General features: G+C 36.5%; 1 protein-coding gene across 4 annotated transcripts in view; it reads left to right on the top strand.

The window, feature by feature from the left end:
• Nucleotides 1-17,944, top strand: part of PDLIM5 (PDZ and LIM domain 5) — a 235,525-nt gene that overhangs the window by 153,755 nt on the left and 63,826 nt on the right. The window contains exons 9-11 of one of the 4 annotated variants that reach the window (XM_068975731.1): nucleotides 10,049-10,165; nucleotides 12,395-12,541; nucleotides 13,274-13,405. The exons of the other annotated variants lie outside the window; for them this stretch is intronic. Of the exons in view, the coding sequence (XP_068831832.1) occupies nucleotides 10,049-10,165; nucleotides 12,395-12,541; nucleotides 13,274-13,405 (396 nt within the window). The remainder of the gene's footprint in view (nucleotides 1-10,048; nucleotides 10,166-12,394; nucleotides 12,542-13,273; nucleotides 13,406-17,944) is intronic. 4 annotated transcript variants of the gene reach the window in all.

Here is a 17,944-nt window from a genome sequence, read left to right as displayed (position 1 = left end):
ACCGACAAAGGTCTGTCTAGTCAAAGCTATGGTTTTTCCAGTAGTCATGTATGCATGTGAGAGTTGGACCATAAGAAAAGCTGACTGCCAAAGAATTGATGCTTTTAAACTGTGGTGTGGTGTTGGAGAAGACTCTTGAGAGTCCCTTGGACTGCAAGGAGATCCAACCAGTCCATCCTAAAGGAAATCAGCCCTGAATATTCACTGGAAGGACTGATGCTGAAGCTAAAGCTCCAATACTTCTGCAACCTAATGAGAAGAACTGATTGATTAGAAAAGACCCTGATGCTGGGAAAGATTGAAGGCAGGAGGAGAAAGGGACGACAGGATGAGGTGGTTGGATGGTGTATCACTGACACAATGGACATGAGTTTGAGCAAGCTCCGGGAGATGGTGAAGGACAGGGAAGCCTGGCATGCTGCAGTCCTTGGGGTCACAAAGAGTTGGACACAACTGAGTGACTGAACAGCAAATAGGCTATAAATCACTGAGAGAAAAAGACTAAGTATTTAGAGAACTTATAGATGAGATTTGCTAAGTAATATAATTTTTTTTTTTTTTAAGTCTGGAGAACGGAGAAGAAAGTAGAAGACCGGGAACAGAAAATATGATGCTAGGTTTTAAAAACGAAAAAGGTCAGCTTCTAAACTATAAATTAGTTTGAACTCGAGGTCGCCTGAAAAAAAGGCCTGGAAAGCATTCTTAAAAACCATCTAGTGAGCACTGAGACGAGGAGGGCAGGATTGCTGTAACCCAGAATTAAGTTCTAAAGAAACAGATCACACCCTACTAACCCATTTTGGATAGATTGGGGGAGATCTTAATTTTAACAGTTATCAAAAGCTTTTATGATCCTCTTGAATTTAATGATAAAATGAGGCTAATGATTATCAAGTAGATTCATAACAGGTTGAAGGAGTTTAATGAAAGGACATTGTTTGGAGATAAGTCAGTGGCTTGGATGAAGACCCCTTCTACAGCTGACTGCCTTAATTTGTAGCTAATATGAAGCAGGAAGATATAGCAAGTATGTTTCATAACCAGATCCTCCTCAATAATATATTGGCCATGTAGGAAAATGGACCAAATCTAGATTTTTTTTTTTTAAGGAAGGAAAGAAATTTGATATGGTTATGTGCAGTTTAGATCAAATTATTTGCTCTTCTTGAACATATTGGGAGGAGTGGGATAAAGTTATCAAAAACAAATATCTGAAGAACTAGGGATTTTGGAGGAAAATGAACCCAAGATGACTTTGCCACGTCACATGGCCTCTAAAATTATAAGCAAATAATAGTTCTGTGCTAGTAAACTCTCATGTGCCTATTATGTTTAATGTTTATTATGTTCGGTCTTTGACAGTTATATAGCTAACTCCAACAAAATCAACTGAAAAATCATGGGACATTTAAGCGGTCTTTGGGTCAGAGGCAATGATATAAGTGCTTGTTTTTAGCTGATAATATGAGCTAGTTCCTTGACTCAAGTCCATAGCCCCATCTTCTTCCACAAACACTCTCCCTTAGGCTCAGGCCTCACAGGTGGCTGTGGAGATTGATAAGCAACTGAGTAAATAAATGCCAGGGCATTTATTGCCTTGTGTATAACATTAAGGGGTTTAGATTCTTGTCACAAATAAGAAACCAAATATAGGATTTTAATCATGGGAGTAACATCTGATGTCAGTTTTTAAAAGATCATTCTGAATACTATGGAAACTTAATTATAAAGGAGAAATAATGAAAACAGAAGGCTAGTTCTGTGTGTTTTCTTAATTCAGGCAAGAGCTGATAGTCACTCAGGCCATGAAAGTTCTCATAGAGCTGTAGAGACTTGAACTGGTTTATATTTTAGAGGAAGAACTGGCAGGGGTTTAGAAATAAGGGGGTTGTTGATGGATAATGGAAAATTGCCGAGTCAGTGAATTTGGTAAGCATTAATTCAGTTGGTAAAAGTCAGTGAAATTGCCGAATCAACTCAGTACAGTAAAAAGGCTAAGGGAGTCAAAATGTAGAGGAGTGAGTTGCGGAAAAGGGTGTTTAAAACAGAGATTTTAGACATGTTAGACTTGCTGATGGAAAAGTAAAGGTTATGAATTCTGGAGTGCGTGGTTGTGGCATTCCAGGCCAGTGACCTAACTGTAGAGGGATTATCACTGAACTGAAGAAGTTAGAGAATGCAGCAGTCTGATTATTTAGTGACTCAGCATGATAACATTGAGGTCATCAGGAAGATTGTTGGAATGGGGTAAAGAGAAAGACAGTGAGCCCGGGGCTAAAGCCGACAGTGGGCAGGGTTAAGGCCAGACAGTGAGTAGGTGCGGAGTCAGCGGTGTAGTCTAATGACCCAGGCCCCGAAGCACTCAGCATATTGCAGGATCAAAGATGATTGATGGTGTAAAAAGGAAGGAGAAGGACACTTGCTCCATCTCTAGGTTTATAAACTTATGCAGTATGAGAAAAAAGGGACTTCTGGGGGACAGCAGGAACATCTAGAATGGCGGGGGTTTGTGAGGTCTGAGAGGTATGGGAAATGGATCAGATCAGGAGACATAGAACAGTAAAGGAATGAGAGTTCAGAAGATGATGGATGGATGACTCAATAGGTAGTATTTGTGGCAGGTAAACAGAGATGGGAAGTATGGTGGACTTGATCCTTGGGGTCTGTTACAGAAAAGTGGACATTAGACCAAAAATACCAGGAGAACAGGAAATTACAGTGGGCAGCATGCATGGTGTCAAATGGGACTTCGAGTAAGATTTTGTTGCTGAATGAACGAATGGATGCAATGAATGATTGAATGGGAGAGCTCAGGATGTGTGATCCAGAATATTTAGCCAGAGAGCATGCGGCCAGTGGCTTCTGTTCTCTAATGCTGGAAGAACATTCTCGCTAGACATGGGGCGGTATAGTGACTTTCCCAGGATACCTGGTTTCTCCAAGGACTCATACTGGATGGCTGTTGAACACGGCATTCAGAAAGATTTATTTATATTTTCAAATAAATAACAGACTGACTCAACACTATTGAATAATACATTATTTTAATCTGGATTTGGAAAAATACTTTCATCATAAATTCTTTTTATAATATTAGGATTATATTATGACTACAAAATGGCATATTTTTGCCCCATACAAGAAATTGTTCCTAACTATATAGTAGAAATCATTGAAATCACTAATAGGGATGATTCAGTGATGAAATTGATGATGTGCAGTGAGAGGAGCTAAGGTTAGTGCAAAGTACCCTGCTGTTAGTGAGGGAGATGGACTTTTATCAGGAATAGTTACAAGTGGTTTTTAAGTTGGTATTATACCTTAAAATCTTTATATTATATTGGTATTTTTATAGACATTGTGTAAATATATGCTCATTCTTTATCTATGTTATCTTTAGACCCCATGCTAAGTTTTCTCTAAAGAGATCAAGAAATATAGATAACTAAAGACTTCAAAATCCTAAAGGATAGTGCCGTCAACGTGTTGCATTCAATATGTCAGTAAATCCGGAAGACCCAGCAGTGGCCACAGGGCTGGAAAAGGTTAATCCTCTTCCCAGTTCCCAAGAAAGGTAGTACTAAAGAATGCTAAGCTTCAGACAGTCGCACTCATCCCCCATGCTAGTAAGGTCATGCTTAAGATCTTGCATGCTAGGCTTCAGCATTATGTGAACCAAGAACTTGCAGTTGTCCAAGGTGGGTTTAGAAAAAGAAGAGAAACCAGAGATCAAACTGCCCACATTCGCTGGATCATAGAGAAAGCAAAGGAATTCCAGAAAAACATCTATCTCTGTTTCATTGATTACGCTAAAGCTTTTGACTGTGTGGATCATAACAAACTGGGGAAAGCTCTTAAAGGATGGAAATACCAGACCACCTTACCTGTCTCCTGAGAAACCTGTATACGGGTCAAGAAGCACCGGTTAGAACCCTTTATAGAACAAATGGATGGAGGTCAGGATGGAGAAAAGAGTACGACAGGGCTGTCTGCTGTCACCCTGTTTGTTTAACCTATACGCTGACTACATCATGAGAAATGCTGGGCTGGATGAGTTACATGCTGGAATCAAGATACACGGGAGAAACAGCAACAACCTCAGATATGCGATGATGCCATTCTAATGGCAGAAAGTGAAGAGGAACTAAAGAGCCTCTTGATGAGGGTGAAGGAGGAGAGTGAAAGAGCCAGCTTAAAACTAAATATTAAAAAACCTAACATCATGGCATCTGGCCCCATTACTTCCTGGCAAATAGAAGGGGGAAAGGTGGAAGTAGTGACAGGTTTCCTCTTCCTGGGCTCTAAAATCACTGCGGATGGTGACTGCAGCCATGAAATCAGAAGATAGTTGCTTCTTGGCAGGAAAGCCATAACAAATATAACAGTGTGTTGAAAAGCAGAGACACTACTCTGCCAAATAAGGTCTGTAAAATCAAGGCTATGGTCTTCCCAGTGGTCAGGTATGGTTATGAGAGCTGTACCAGAAAGAAGGCAAGAGAATTGATGCCTTCGAACTGTGGTGCTAGAGAAGACACCTGAAAATCTCTTGTAAAGCAAGGAGATCAAGCCAGTTAATCTTAAGGGAAATCAACCCTGAATACTTGTTGGAAGGACTGGTACTGAAGCTGAAGCTCTGGTATTTTGGTCATCTGATGTGAACAGCTGACTCATTGGAAAAGTCCCTGATGCCAGGAAAGGTTGAGGGCAGAAGAAAAAGAGGGTGTCAGAGGGTGAGATGGCTCGATGGCATCACTGATGCAATGGACATGAACTTGGGCAGACTCCGGGATACGGTGAGGGACAGGAAGGCCTGGCATGCTGCAGTCCATGGGGTCGCAAAGAGTCAGACACAACTGGGTGACTGAACACAACAAAAAGAGTTCACATAATACTAAGACTGGACATTTAATAATGTATCATCCATTACAGAAAAGCAAGATCAGAGGAATGCATGAAAGCTAGGGCGGAATTTGAAAGGTGCTGAAGAAAACCCTGCTTCATACTCTGTGGTGATGTAAATGGGAAGGAAATCCAAAAAGGAGGGGTATGAGTATATACATAGCTGATTCACTTGGCTGTACAGCAGAAACTACTACAACATTGTAAAGCAACTAAACCCCATTAAAAAGAGAGAGAGAGAGAATGAGATAAAACAACAAAGAACAAATTCTTTCCCCGTGCAAATAAGTTCCAGTTCTTTCAAGGCCTCCATTTGTACTTCCTTCTTTTCCTTGTTTCAGTAAAGTACAAAGCTCCAAGTAAAATTTCTTTGACCCAGTTTCTTTTATTCGCTCTCACAAAAAAATAAACCTCATTTTGAATGGTGTTATTCTTTATTTCATAATCTTCTTTTAACTTCTGACAGTCAGTCCCCTCAGCCCCTCCATGTGCAAATCAAGGGTGCCCTATTTTCTTATTTTTAAATTATTTTCAAGATGAAATTTATAATAAATGTAGAATTAACAGGCTCAAATAATGGTTTTAGGCTGATTTTTTAAAAAAAAAGCAGTTGAAATTAATAAATTTAGCTTGTGATAAAAGGTGTCAGAAATTTCCACCTGAGGTTTTGTTAATTTAACTTACCAGAGGGGAAATCGTAATTACAAATGAATGCATATTTGTTGTTGGGAAGCTGGCAGAAGATTCCCATTTTTCCTGATGACAGACAATTTCCTTGGCTAAAATAAATGACTTTGCTCCTCCAGTGAACCCCAAAAGTACAGAATGCAGCTACAGTGCTGGTATAGCTGACTTTTTTTTTCCATTTTCTGCTTTCACAGTATTCTGTGAATGCTTGCTTTGTAGAAGACTGAATATACTAGCAACAATTTATTGTCATTTTCCTCTTTTACCTGCTATAAAATATATATGTAAGGTTTCTGATTTTTTTTTCTTAATGAAAATGTGCCATGTAGGGATTAATAAATCATTGTCTGATTATTTTGTGACATTCATGTGGAGAGTGAGGAGGATTGAAATCTGTGTTTGGAGACTGAAAGTTTTCATACTGTGAGGGAAAGTTTCTGTATTCCTTTTCAAGGTTGGTCTTTGTGAAGAATTTATTCTTATATAGTTTGGATGTCATTCCATCAAAATATGGATGAGCCAAATTAACATTTTGATACTTTGTAACTGAGCTGCATTTTAACAGCCTTCCACCAGAAATAACTAGTGAAATAGTACTAAAAACAGGTAAGTGTATTAGATAAGGTCGGAGCACAGAAGATGGAAGAGAAGTGGTCAGTTGGATCCTATGATGAGACTAAATGAAATTAGGAATGCACCCCAAAAGACAAGACTGTATGATTCCACCTGTGTATCTACAGTGGTCAAATTCACAGAAACAGAAATAGAATGGTGGTTACCAGGAGCTAGGGGGAATTGGGGAAAGGAAAGTTGTTATTTAATCAGTATATAGTTTCAGATTTATAAGATGAAAAAGCCATGGAGCTCTGGAAATCTGTTTCACAACAGTAGCTAGACCTAACATTACTAAACTATACACTTAAAAATGGTGAAGATGGTACATTTTTTTTTTTTTTACAGTTGAAGTGTAGTTGACTTACAATGTTGTGTTTCAGGTATACAGCAAAGTGATTCAATTATTCTTTTTCAGATTATTTTCTGTCATAGTTAGGACTGTAAATTTTATGTTTGTTTGTTTTTTTTTAACCACAATAAAAAGAAAGTGAGGAAATTGTCAATCAAATTTAGCCACAGAGAGGTCATTCAGGGCCTCAGCAAGAAAATGGTTTTCTGGAGGTTGGAGAGTGAGCCCACTTGAGGCAGTGGAAGAGAGGCAGGCAGCTGAGGAAATGGAGACTATGTAAGTAAAATTACTTCATAGTGTTTGGATGTTAAGGTACATGGGGGAAATAGAAGGTGAAGGTGTTTTCCTTGTTACTGTTGTTTTAAGAGAAACTATAGCAGTTCTGAATGGGGATGCAAAGCCTGTAGGGGGCACATAGAAAATGTGAGAGAAATTGATTGAGGCCAGAGATTGACTGAGGCCGCTGAGAAAAGGGCAGGAGCTAGAGTCTACAGCGTAAGGAATTAGCGATTTGAGAGTTGCCAGGACTGGTGGATAGAGTTCCCCTGGCTGCTCCTACAGGTACGGTCAGGTTGGTAAGTTAATGAGATGGGCAACCTCACTCCTGCTTTGCCTGAGCAGACGGTTTACATGGGTCCCCACTGAAAAGCGCAGAAAGGCCCCGTACAGAGATTATACAAAGAAAGGCACAATTGCAAAGAAAGATAATGCACAAATAGCTCTTTGTTCATTTTCCCTGAGAAAAGCAGGCTAAAAGTCTGCAAGCCCAACTCTCCAGACATATCTGGGAAGTGTTCATACCTCTAGTGAGAAATGACAAGTGACTTAAGTAACAGACCGAGCCGAAAGTCTTGCTGCTCAGAGGTGCTATTAATTAGAGCTTCTTCCAACCCTAAAAAGAATATATATTGGGGAATGACAGAATGAGAATAGATATTGATGTCTGTTCCGTACTAAATGAGATAGTTTAAAATTTCTTAAGTCTATTATTTTCAGACATTGGCTAAGCAAAGGAATAGATAATCAGTGTGTGTAACACCTGGGAAACCTCCTGAGTACATTTGTTTGGAAACTTAGAAATCTGGCTTTAAAGGGTATTTTATGAGTTATATGAACTTTATTTTCAAATGGTATTCATTTTTCCAGTCAACAGAGTTTGTGGAGGTGTTGGAAAACTCAACTCCTTCAATTCACTGTGTTTTCCTTACCTGTCCTCATTATATATTATATATTAATTATGTATTATATATTAATATATAGGTATTGATATGTATTACATACTATGTAGTATATACATTATGTACCAATATATAGGTATTGATAATATTTTATTTTTTCTAGGATATTGATAATTCTTTATGTTTTAAAGGACATTTTAAAAGTTTTTTTTGGAGTTCTAGTCATTTCTTTGAGGTTGTTCTTGTATCAGTTCTTAAACAGTAATACCTGTTTCAGCTGAATTGGGAACCAGTCTCAAGAAGGTACGAGATATATTCTGTGGAAAAAACTCACTATAGATATAGTGAGTTTGTACTTGAAAACAATAAATTTTTCCAATGCATTTATTCAATAAATATTTATTTGTTGTTTTCTATGTTGTAAGCACTTTGTTTTACTTACACCAGTGAACGTAACTGTCCCTGACCTCAGGGAGCTTCTAATCTAGTGAGGGAGTCCAGATTCAAACAAATAACCACATAAATTTTATAATTAATATAATAACAAATTATGTGAAGAAGAAGTACAAGGTGGTATAAAACCATATGACACAGGCCGCATTTAGGTAATTTGGGAAATTAGGGAGACCTCCCTGAGGAGGTGACATTTAAACTGAGGTCAGAAGGATACTTAAGAACTAGTGTGATGAAGGTGTGGCAGAGAGCTGGGTATAGAAAGTGAGATGTCATAGACTGCACAGTGGCCTTGAGGTGGGAAGAGGGTTTAAGAAGAGATGGGAGACCGCTGGACTGGAGCAAGCCAGACAGAGAGAAAGCTCTGTAAGAAAGGCTGGTGAGTAGGGAGCCTAGGATCACAGCCATCCATGGAGCAGTGCTGGCAGCATCCAAGAACCAGACAGGGTCAGATTTATGTTCTTAAGAGTTCACTCTGGTAGCTGTGTGGGGACATTAGTCTCTGTGACAGGGGGTCAACAAACTTTCTCTGTAAGACATGAGGTAGTAAATATACTAGATTTTGTGAGTCTTGTGGGTCTGTTGCAGCTACCCAGCTCTCCATGTTTTATGGAAGTAGCCGTAGACATTATGTGAGTGACTGAACCTGGCTGTGTTCTCGAAAACTTATTTATAGATGCTGACATTTGAGTTTCATATAGATTTTACGTGTTGTGAAATAGTCTTTTTTTTAACTTTTTAAATCATTTAAAGATATGAAAGCCATTGTTAGTTCCCAGGCCGCGTGAAGATAGGAGGCAGGCTGACTTTGACCTGGGAGCTGTGGTTTGCTGACCCCTGTTACAGCACTTCTTTTCTTTCTTGTTTAACTTTTTTTACTCTGCCTCTTAAATGATGTTTACTTCTACCTTGACATTTTTCTTAAGTTATCTACACTTTTTTCTAACACTCTGTTAAAGATATGACCAGTACTAAATAAAAAATGGGAATATAACCTCTTCTATTTTTATCTTAGTGTTACATTTTCCATTTGAAAATCAATAGACATGACTGATCCATTCTACTTTTTTCCACAGGCTTTTTAAAAAATGAATCATTTTTTTTTTTTCCTGTTTATTTTTTTTTTCCCAAAGTGTTATACTTGGTGCTTTCTTCTTTCAGGCCTTACACTGAATTTTTTCATCTTCTCTTTACCTGGTAATAACTCTTAAATTTAATTCTGACATTCAAAAGAAAAAATGGTAAAGACATTAGGAAAACAAAATGCATCATATTCAAACAACACAATTGCTTGCAAACGTTTGTTTCTGATTAGATGAAATAGTTTCTTTACATCAAGGTAAATGACATCCATATTATTTCAGATCTGCAAATAATTATTCTGACTTGAAGGGAAATTCCTAGTTGCTTTCGTGTATTGTGCTATTCAGCCCCACAGGATGCTAGAAAGCATAAGGTTTTAGAAAGAGTACATACAGACTTGGTTCAACATCCATCTGAGCCTTACTAGGTATATGATATGATATGATATGATATGATATTGGGCAACTTAATTTCTTGGAGCTTAAGTTTCTCTGAAGCATGCAAAATACATAGTCAGTGATGGAAATTCCCACCCACCTTTCTTCCCCTGTAAGCATGATAGTTTATCACATAAAAGTTGCTGTGTTAAAAAACGGCCTATATTTGGTGATGGTGAGGGTGTTCGGTGTTAGTTTTAACCTTCTACAGATATAAAGTTTAAAAAAAAAATCTAGCGGTATTCCAAAATGGAACCAGTGTGCTTTTAAGGTGGTATACATGATTAAAGTCTGTACTTTTCATTAATATTTCCTCTGCCTTGTTTATTTTACTTCTGAAAACTCAGGTTTGACAGTTCTCTGGAAGACCTACCTCAGAGTGGACCTCACCCACCTACAACTGCTCAGGTTTTACATATTGGTGGCCAAGTAGCCACAGTTTCTAAAGTAACTACGTATTCTAGGTAGAGTTTTTTCCTCTTGTCTGTCTAAATTTTAATGCTGGTGGTGATAGGTACTAAAACTGTTTGACTATTAATAAAAAGGAAAAGCTGATCATAGATTACAGAATTGACATCTCTAATATATAGACAGAGCTTGGCACTCAGCCTTGGTGGAACACTGCTTTACACTACTTTTAAATTTTTCATTTTTTGTTTGGATTCTGAGTTCTAGTTTAGAGTCAGGAAATCTGTGCCTTTTCTCTGTTCACTGTGCTTTGGAAAGTCATCTTTCTTGAGTTTGTCATAAGTCTATTGAATTAGAGCATTCCCATCTAAAAAAGAACTGATTGATAGAAATTTTATGTTCTAGGTGCCCAGATATATTCTAATTGTATTGAGGCTAATTTTCCTAAGATTTTGAAGGACTCTGCTCATACTCAATCTTTTTATACTATTATTTGTGATACAATATGATGAAAGAAATTCATTATAGCTTCCTTTTCTTCTTATAGAAGAAGGATAATTTAGCTGATTGATTTTTTTAGATGACTTTTTTGTAGACTTAAGTGTCTCATTATTTGCCATTATTTCCCTGAAATAGAAGCCATTGTCTCAAAGATGCAGAGTAATTGAAAAACTCAAAGTTGAGTCAGTTGTAACTGTGTTCTTCCACTTTGTATGACACTCATATTCTTCTGCTCTGCTGCCTATCGCATTTTTCTTTTCTTTTTCTCAGACCCCATTTTTTCTTTTCTAGCCATTCGCAACAGTTAAAACATATCTACACAGTTCAATTAAATTATAGACTTACCAAAAATTATACTTAAGCAATTCTCTCTGTGTGTGCATATAGATAGATAGATAGATAGATAGATAGATGACTTACCACGGTTTTCTTAATTTGTCTTCTAATGTTGTATAAAATTATAGCCAGTGGAACTAGGAATAATGAATTATCAAATTCTTCTAGAAGGGAGAAGAGGAGACAGGGAGAAGAGACATATCAACCCTCACAGTTTTGGGCATCAGAGCTCTTATTCGCTTGAGTTGAGTTTGGTACATAATTATATTGTGTTAGAGGTGGCCACTGTCACCAGTTTTGGAAAAGGCAGTCATAGTATAGTGAGGCTATTCATTAAGAACTTCTATGCGTAATTAAAGCAGAGAGACATAGATTTCATCCCATGCATTTTAAACTTTCTTTTTACCTAATAAAGAAGTTCTCAATTCCAGCTTGATAACCAGATTTGAGAGAAGGGCATGGCAACCCACTCCAGTATTCTTGCCTGGAGAATCACCACGGACAGGGGAGCCTGAAGGGCTACATACAGTCCATAGGGTCGCAAAGAATCAGACACGGCTGAGAAACTAAGCAACAGCAGCAACCAGATTTGAAAATCATTACAGTCCTAACGATGGAATGTTAATTCCTATCTAGGCATATGACCTTTTCTAAAAGACCAAAGGAAACTATTACTTTAAATAATTGGAATTTTGAAGGTAAAATTTCATAGCAGCATTTTTGAATCTTTACAGAGCTAACTGAAAATAGAAATACAGAGCATCATTAGAGAAGGTGATCTTTTAGTCATATTCCCCGTAACTACTGTTTATTTCTGCAAAGGTGTTTGCCCTCTCCAAATAGTTTTACTCTCAATATTTAAAAGTTATTTCTTGTCTGTATTAATATGTATTGTAGCTTCTGAATAAGCAGGCGATTGTACCTGCTTCTCTTGAAAACTCGAGTCTCATTAAAACGTCAGGCTCTGGGTGTGTATCATCTCTAAGGTGTTTATCAATTCTACATTCTCGTTATGTAGAAACTTCCTGGAAAAGTTGGTGTAACCTTCCTTCTTTTTCTGCTTATTGAAATTCACCCTTCATGTTTGGATTTATTTTCTACTTAGTTGTTGACAAAAAGGAAGTTGTTGACAAATCAGTCTTCAAATTTCTATTGTTATATGATACTGATTTCACTTTAAGTAGGATTAGAGACTGTGAGCTTAAAAACATTCAACAATGTTTGTATAGTATTTAACCCAGTTTTATGGAGGATTATGTATCAGATTTTAATTTCTGAGAGAAATCATAGTAACAGGAAATAAAGGATCTGAGCTCCTTTTACACTTGTGACATGTCACACCTTTAAAAGTCTAAGTATTAACATGGCATGGTTGCTATCTTATCTTTATTATGCTACCCCTTCTCACTGTCCTTTTTGCTCCTCTTCTCTGTTTTTCTGCTGACCGATTTAAGCAGCTCCACAAGAAATGTGGCAACCAGTCCTTTGGAAGCTTCTCGAAGCTTGTCTACCTTGTCTTCTCCTGCTAGATACAGTGCTGCCGTTCTGAGCAGCGCAGCCGCTACTGTGTCTGCTGTTCTTGCTGCAAAAACCAGGTAGAGCTGCATGTACGGTGTGCATCTGATGTGAACCCAGCGCTTTTCACTGTCTTACAACTCACCGCTGGGAAAGCATTCCCATTGGAATCAGCCACAGCCCTGTTAGGAGATCTTCATTGTATTGGGGACATTTTTTTCTAGGTTGTGGCTATATCCCACAGAGTTTATTACTGATTTTTCCTAAAATAATCCTTTTATCTCTTTCCATTACCACCGTTTATCTGTGATACTTCTCAGTTGTGTGGATTGTTGCATGTTGTGTGCCTATTGACTTTTGAGTGTTTATCATTTTTATGAAACAGAATTCTGAAACGGAATCAAGCATAAATAGATATTTTAGATTTCTGTTGGTTTTACCTTCTCCCACAAGCTGGTTATGGTTGAAGTTGATCTAAAGCCTAACTATTCTAATGTCTGTTCATCCTGTAGAAAGAGTAAACCTTTTTATTGTTGTAGGGTTTTGTTTTTACATAATTTCTAGTAGTTTATATAGCTTTCAATGCTTTCCAAAGGATTGCCTTGATCAACTTTGATGAGAATTTACTCAATTCTGTATTAATGAGTAGAATAACATAATAGACACTTCATCCTCTTTCTGCTGCTTTGTTCTGTTTCTGTCCCTCTCTGTCTCTTTGGGAATGTTTCAAATCACAGACTATAAAAACTACATACTTCCTGCTATCGGTAGTGTGATTTTTCGACTTGAAACTCTTTCTGAATGCTCACCAGGCTCTCCAGTCCCGAAAAATATCACTCACTCCTGGATGCACTTTGCATCAGCCCTGTATCCAAGCCTTTAGCTTTTTCGTATCTTCAGCCCTTGAGGAAATCAACTGGCTCTGTCCATGTTCAGAAGACCAGGTACGGGGAGAGTGGATGTCATAACGGGGGGCTTGCTGTGAAAGGTACTACTTTCTCTGACACTGAAGCACTGTATTAACAGCCCAAATGAGAAATCCTAGAGCTGTTTTGTGTCCAGTTTCAAAATAACTATAATTTCAATGCAGCAGTAATGCACGAGCACATTATTTTGTATGATTATTAACTTGACTTTTAACCCTTTGTGACATCTCTTATTAGCACACTTGATATTTGGTATGGACCCTGTTTTTTATTGCATGGATGTTGCTATATGAGAAGAATTGTTTAATAAGATATACCTTTATACTTTTCAAAAAAAGGGAAAAGAATAATAATTGCTTTTGATTGGCTACTATCTTATAGTTCTTAGATATGAGAGTTTTACTTTGTGAGACAACTGTTTTCACCATATCTGGGAAATGCTGAAATGCAAAAATGAATTTTTCTCCCAGACTTAACAATTATGCTAAAAATTATTAGGTATAATGTAAAAATAAAAAAATCCCAAATGTTTCCTAAAGGTATAATCTTAATGAAATGCCTATATTGTTTCTGAAAGAACATAAAATTAATGGCAGAGAGTATGACTGTAATTCATAAAAGCCTGATGTGACCTGTTGATCATATGTTTGTGTCCTACCAACAGTGTTATGGATGTGCTCAATATACTTAATTACAGACATCCCTTGGAGATATTACAGGTTTGGTTCCAAACCACTGCCATAAAGTAAACAGTGCAATAAAGCAAGTCACACATTTTTTTTGTTTTCCAGTACATATAAAAGTTATATTTACCCTATATTGTATTCCGTTAAGTATACAATAGCATTATGTCTAAAAAATTAATGTATATACCTTAATTTAAAACTACGTTATTGCTTAAAGATGCTGACCATTATCAGAACCTTCAGAGAGTCATAATCTTTTTGCAGTGGTAATACCAAAGATCACTGATCACAGATCACTGTAACAAATGTAATAATAATGAAAAATTCTGAAATCTTGTGAGAGTTACCAAAATATGACACAAAGTGGGCAGCAAATGCATTTGGAAAAATGATGCTGATAGACTTGCTTGATAAAAGGTTGCCACAAACCTTGTTTGTGAAAAGAAACAGTATGTATGAAGCACAGTAAAGTACAATTAAATAAGCTCTGTGTAACTCTGGATAACTTTTAAGGGAGATGTTTGAACAGGGGGAAGACATATCATTGTACATTTTGATCTAAGGAAAAAAAATACCCAAAATTATTTGTGGAATTGTGATCATTGAGTGAGCAGAAATATGACATTGTTAGGGCTAAGTTTATACAAAGACAGATGCCGACTACCCTTGGAATAAAAATTCCTTTGAGAACACAATAGAATCTCTAAATCCTCTATTGCTTTCTTTCTGTCTTTATTTTTAACTAAATGGCTTATGGTATGTTTTGGCTGACATCAGATGGAGATGGAATGAGGAAAAGCACTGGTTATGAGAAAATACCCCGTTTCTCCATTTGTGCCATGCTCATTCAGCTTTTGATTTTTTATTCCAGTAAGTTATTTTGTTCTCACTGTTGAACAGAAAAAGAACAACATAGAAATCCTTATATACCTTGTTTGAAGAATTAATGTTTTTCATTTATCACTGCAAAACTGAGAACAGTTTTATAATTTTTTGGTATGTAGTTGTTATGTGGTAAGTCAGTCTGTTTTTAAGCAGGAAAAGTTACTCTAAAAAAAATGCATCCCTGATTTCCTTTCAAATCAGGCTCCTTATTGTTTAAATGAACTTTTTTTTTTTAATATGCCTGCAGTTATGAACTGACTGTTTGTCCATGGACCTACTTCTAGAGGAAGTGTTAGTAGTAATTTTCATTACTTTTTATTAACAGTTGTAGACGCAAGCTAAATATGTTTGATATCCAGAGAAGGAAAATGGTTCTCGACAAGGTAAGCTAGCTGGCATTCTGCAAAGCAAAAGTGCAGGGTTTCCTGAAGAGACCTTCCCACCTCAGTGAGAAGTGTACTAGAAAGGGCAGTTGGGATAATGTCAGAGGTATTTTATCTCTGATTTTTGCTTTTGTTTAACAGTAATCTTTAAAATTAAAACAGAGGTCTGTATAGTCAAAGCTATGGCTTTTCCAGTAGTCATATATGGATGTGAGAGTTGGACCATAAAGAAGACTGAACACCGAAGGATTGATGCTTTTGAACTGTGGTGTTGGAGAAGACTCTTAAGAGTCCCTTGGACTGCAAGGAGATCAAACCAGTCAGTCCTGAAGGAAATCAATCCTGAATATTCAATGGAAGGACTGATGCTAAAGCTGAAGCTCCAACACTTTGGGCACCCGATGTGAAGAGCTGACTCATTGGAAAATACCCTGATGCTGAGAAAGATTGAAGACAGGAAGAGAAGGAGAGGACAGAGGACAGGATGGTTGGATGGCATCACTGACTCAATGGACATGAGTTTGAGCAAGCTCCGGGAGATGGTGAAGGACAGGGAAGCCTGGCATGCTGCAGTCCATGGGGTCACAAAGGGTCAGACACAAGTGAGCGACTAAATAGCAACAAATCTTTAAAATTATAATAAAGTGTAGTACAATACAAGACTTGTCTTTCCATTATAGTATTTATATTTAATGTGTTGAATTTTAATACAAAAAGTTTAAGAATTTTGCTTAGGAAAATACAAAAAGTTTTCTTGTAAACAGAATTCTGGAACAAAGGAGACTCATGATGGCTCTATATGTCTTGATCCTTTTATAAAGTTCTTAAAGAATTAAGAATTCTTAATAGCATTCTATAAGAATACTTATAATTATGACCTTCCAGAAATACTCCTTTCTTACCACTTCAGAATGTGTGTATTCATTCCTATATCAATTTTTGTAAGACTTTAGCTAAAAACTGCTTAGTTTAAACATTGATGTTTAAAATCTGTGATGTACAGTTGGCTTTAAAAAAATTTAAACATGTAATTATGATAATTAGAATAAAAGTTACCTCAAGATTATTCTTTGAGCAGAGATTCTCTTTTGAAAATAGACTTGAAATGTCCAACTCTTCCCCATCTGCAGCTGAAATTTATTTGTTATAATAGTTAAACAAATGTGGGGAAAGAATGTAAATTTAAGATAAATCAGGTTGCTGACACTGAAAATTAACTTTTCTTCCTTTTTCTTTTATCCTCATTAGCTCAGTTTTGAAACCTTTGCTTTATCAGTATACATTTTTCTCCATTTTAAGGTTTTGAAATATGAAACAGAATCTTTGATATTCTTCAGATGGAAGTCATATTAATTTTAACATTTCATTTCAGCACTTGTTTATTTGGCAGACTACTGAAAATGACCATGTTTGATGCTGAGCTTGGTATTAATCAACATTGCTAATGGATTTGCTCTGGTTTTCTTACTAGGATCTTTTAGAAAGCAGTTTAATTTGTTTAGAATTTAGGTATACCTTAAACCATTTAAGTTTAGAAAAAATGTACATGAGTCATGATTTTAGAATATACCAATCTATGTGTTCATGACTATTATATTAATGTTAGTGATTAGTTTGAAATATTTTGCTGTTAGTGATTATTGATGGCATTTTCCCCAAATATAGAATTATATAGCCAATGGCCTTATTAATTTTTTAATCTTTATATAATGTTCATATATTTCTTTAAGTAATAAGTAATAGTTAAAAATTAGAAAAAAAAGATGTTTGATTTTTAGGGGCTTGGATATCATATATTTCAACATGATTGGCTAGAGAAAACTTAATTTTTTCCCATTAATACATTAAATATTTTAAGTTAATAGAGATCTATTCTAGAGATTTTTCAGCTCTGCTGATCAATCCTGATATAAATAGAACTCCCTTGCTTATAACTTAGATTTTTAAAATTCTTTATAATCTGCACACCCTTTGTATCTAAAGAGTACTATTTAAGATTTAAAATCTCAGAGTCTTTGGGAGAAAATATATACAGAACTGTGTACAAAGATTACAAAAAATATGAAAACATTTTTTGCTTATGAGATACTGTGTGTCATTTAAAACTGAGTTGAAGAGGCAAGATTATACCTGACCTCAAAATCCTGGATCAGAACTATATACAAACTACATTTAGAAGCAAAATCACTAGTGCAGATGAAGGATGTTTACTTGCTAAATGTGCTTATCTCTAGATGTCTGAGCTACATATTACGGGATATAGCATTTCTGGAGCATATAGTCTGTGCTCAGCAGTGTGTTCAGTATTTGATGTGTGTTAAATGTGTTATCTCATTGTATTTCATTTAATCCTAGCAATAACCTTGGAATAACATAGCATTTTTTTGAAGTAGGTTGAGTCACGCTAGTAAAGTAATGCTCAAAATTCTCCAAGCCAGGCTTTAGCAATATGTGAACTGTGAAATTCCAGATGTTCAAGCTGGTTTTAGAAAAGGCAGAGGAACCAGAGATCAAATTGCCAACATCCGCTGGATCATGGAAAAAGCAAGAGAGTTCCAGAAACACATCTATTTCTGCTTTATTGACTATGCCAAAGCCTTTGA

This window comes from Capricornis sumatraensis, chromosome 7 (assembly GCF_032405125.1).
Source record: "Capricornis sumatraensis isolate serow.1 chromosome 7, serow.2, whole genome shotgun sequence".
Taxonomy (NCBI): Eukaryota; Metazoa; Chordata; class Mammalia; order Artiodactyla; family Bovidae; genus Capricornis; species Capricornis sumatraensis.
This window is presented reverse-complemented; position numbering and strand designations above follow the sequence as displayed.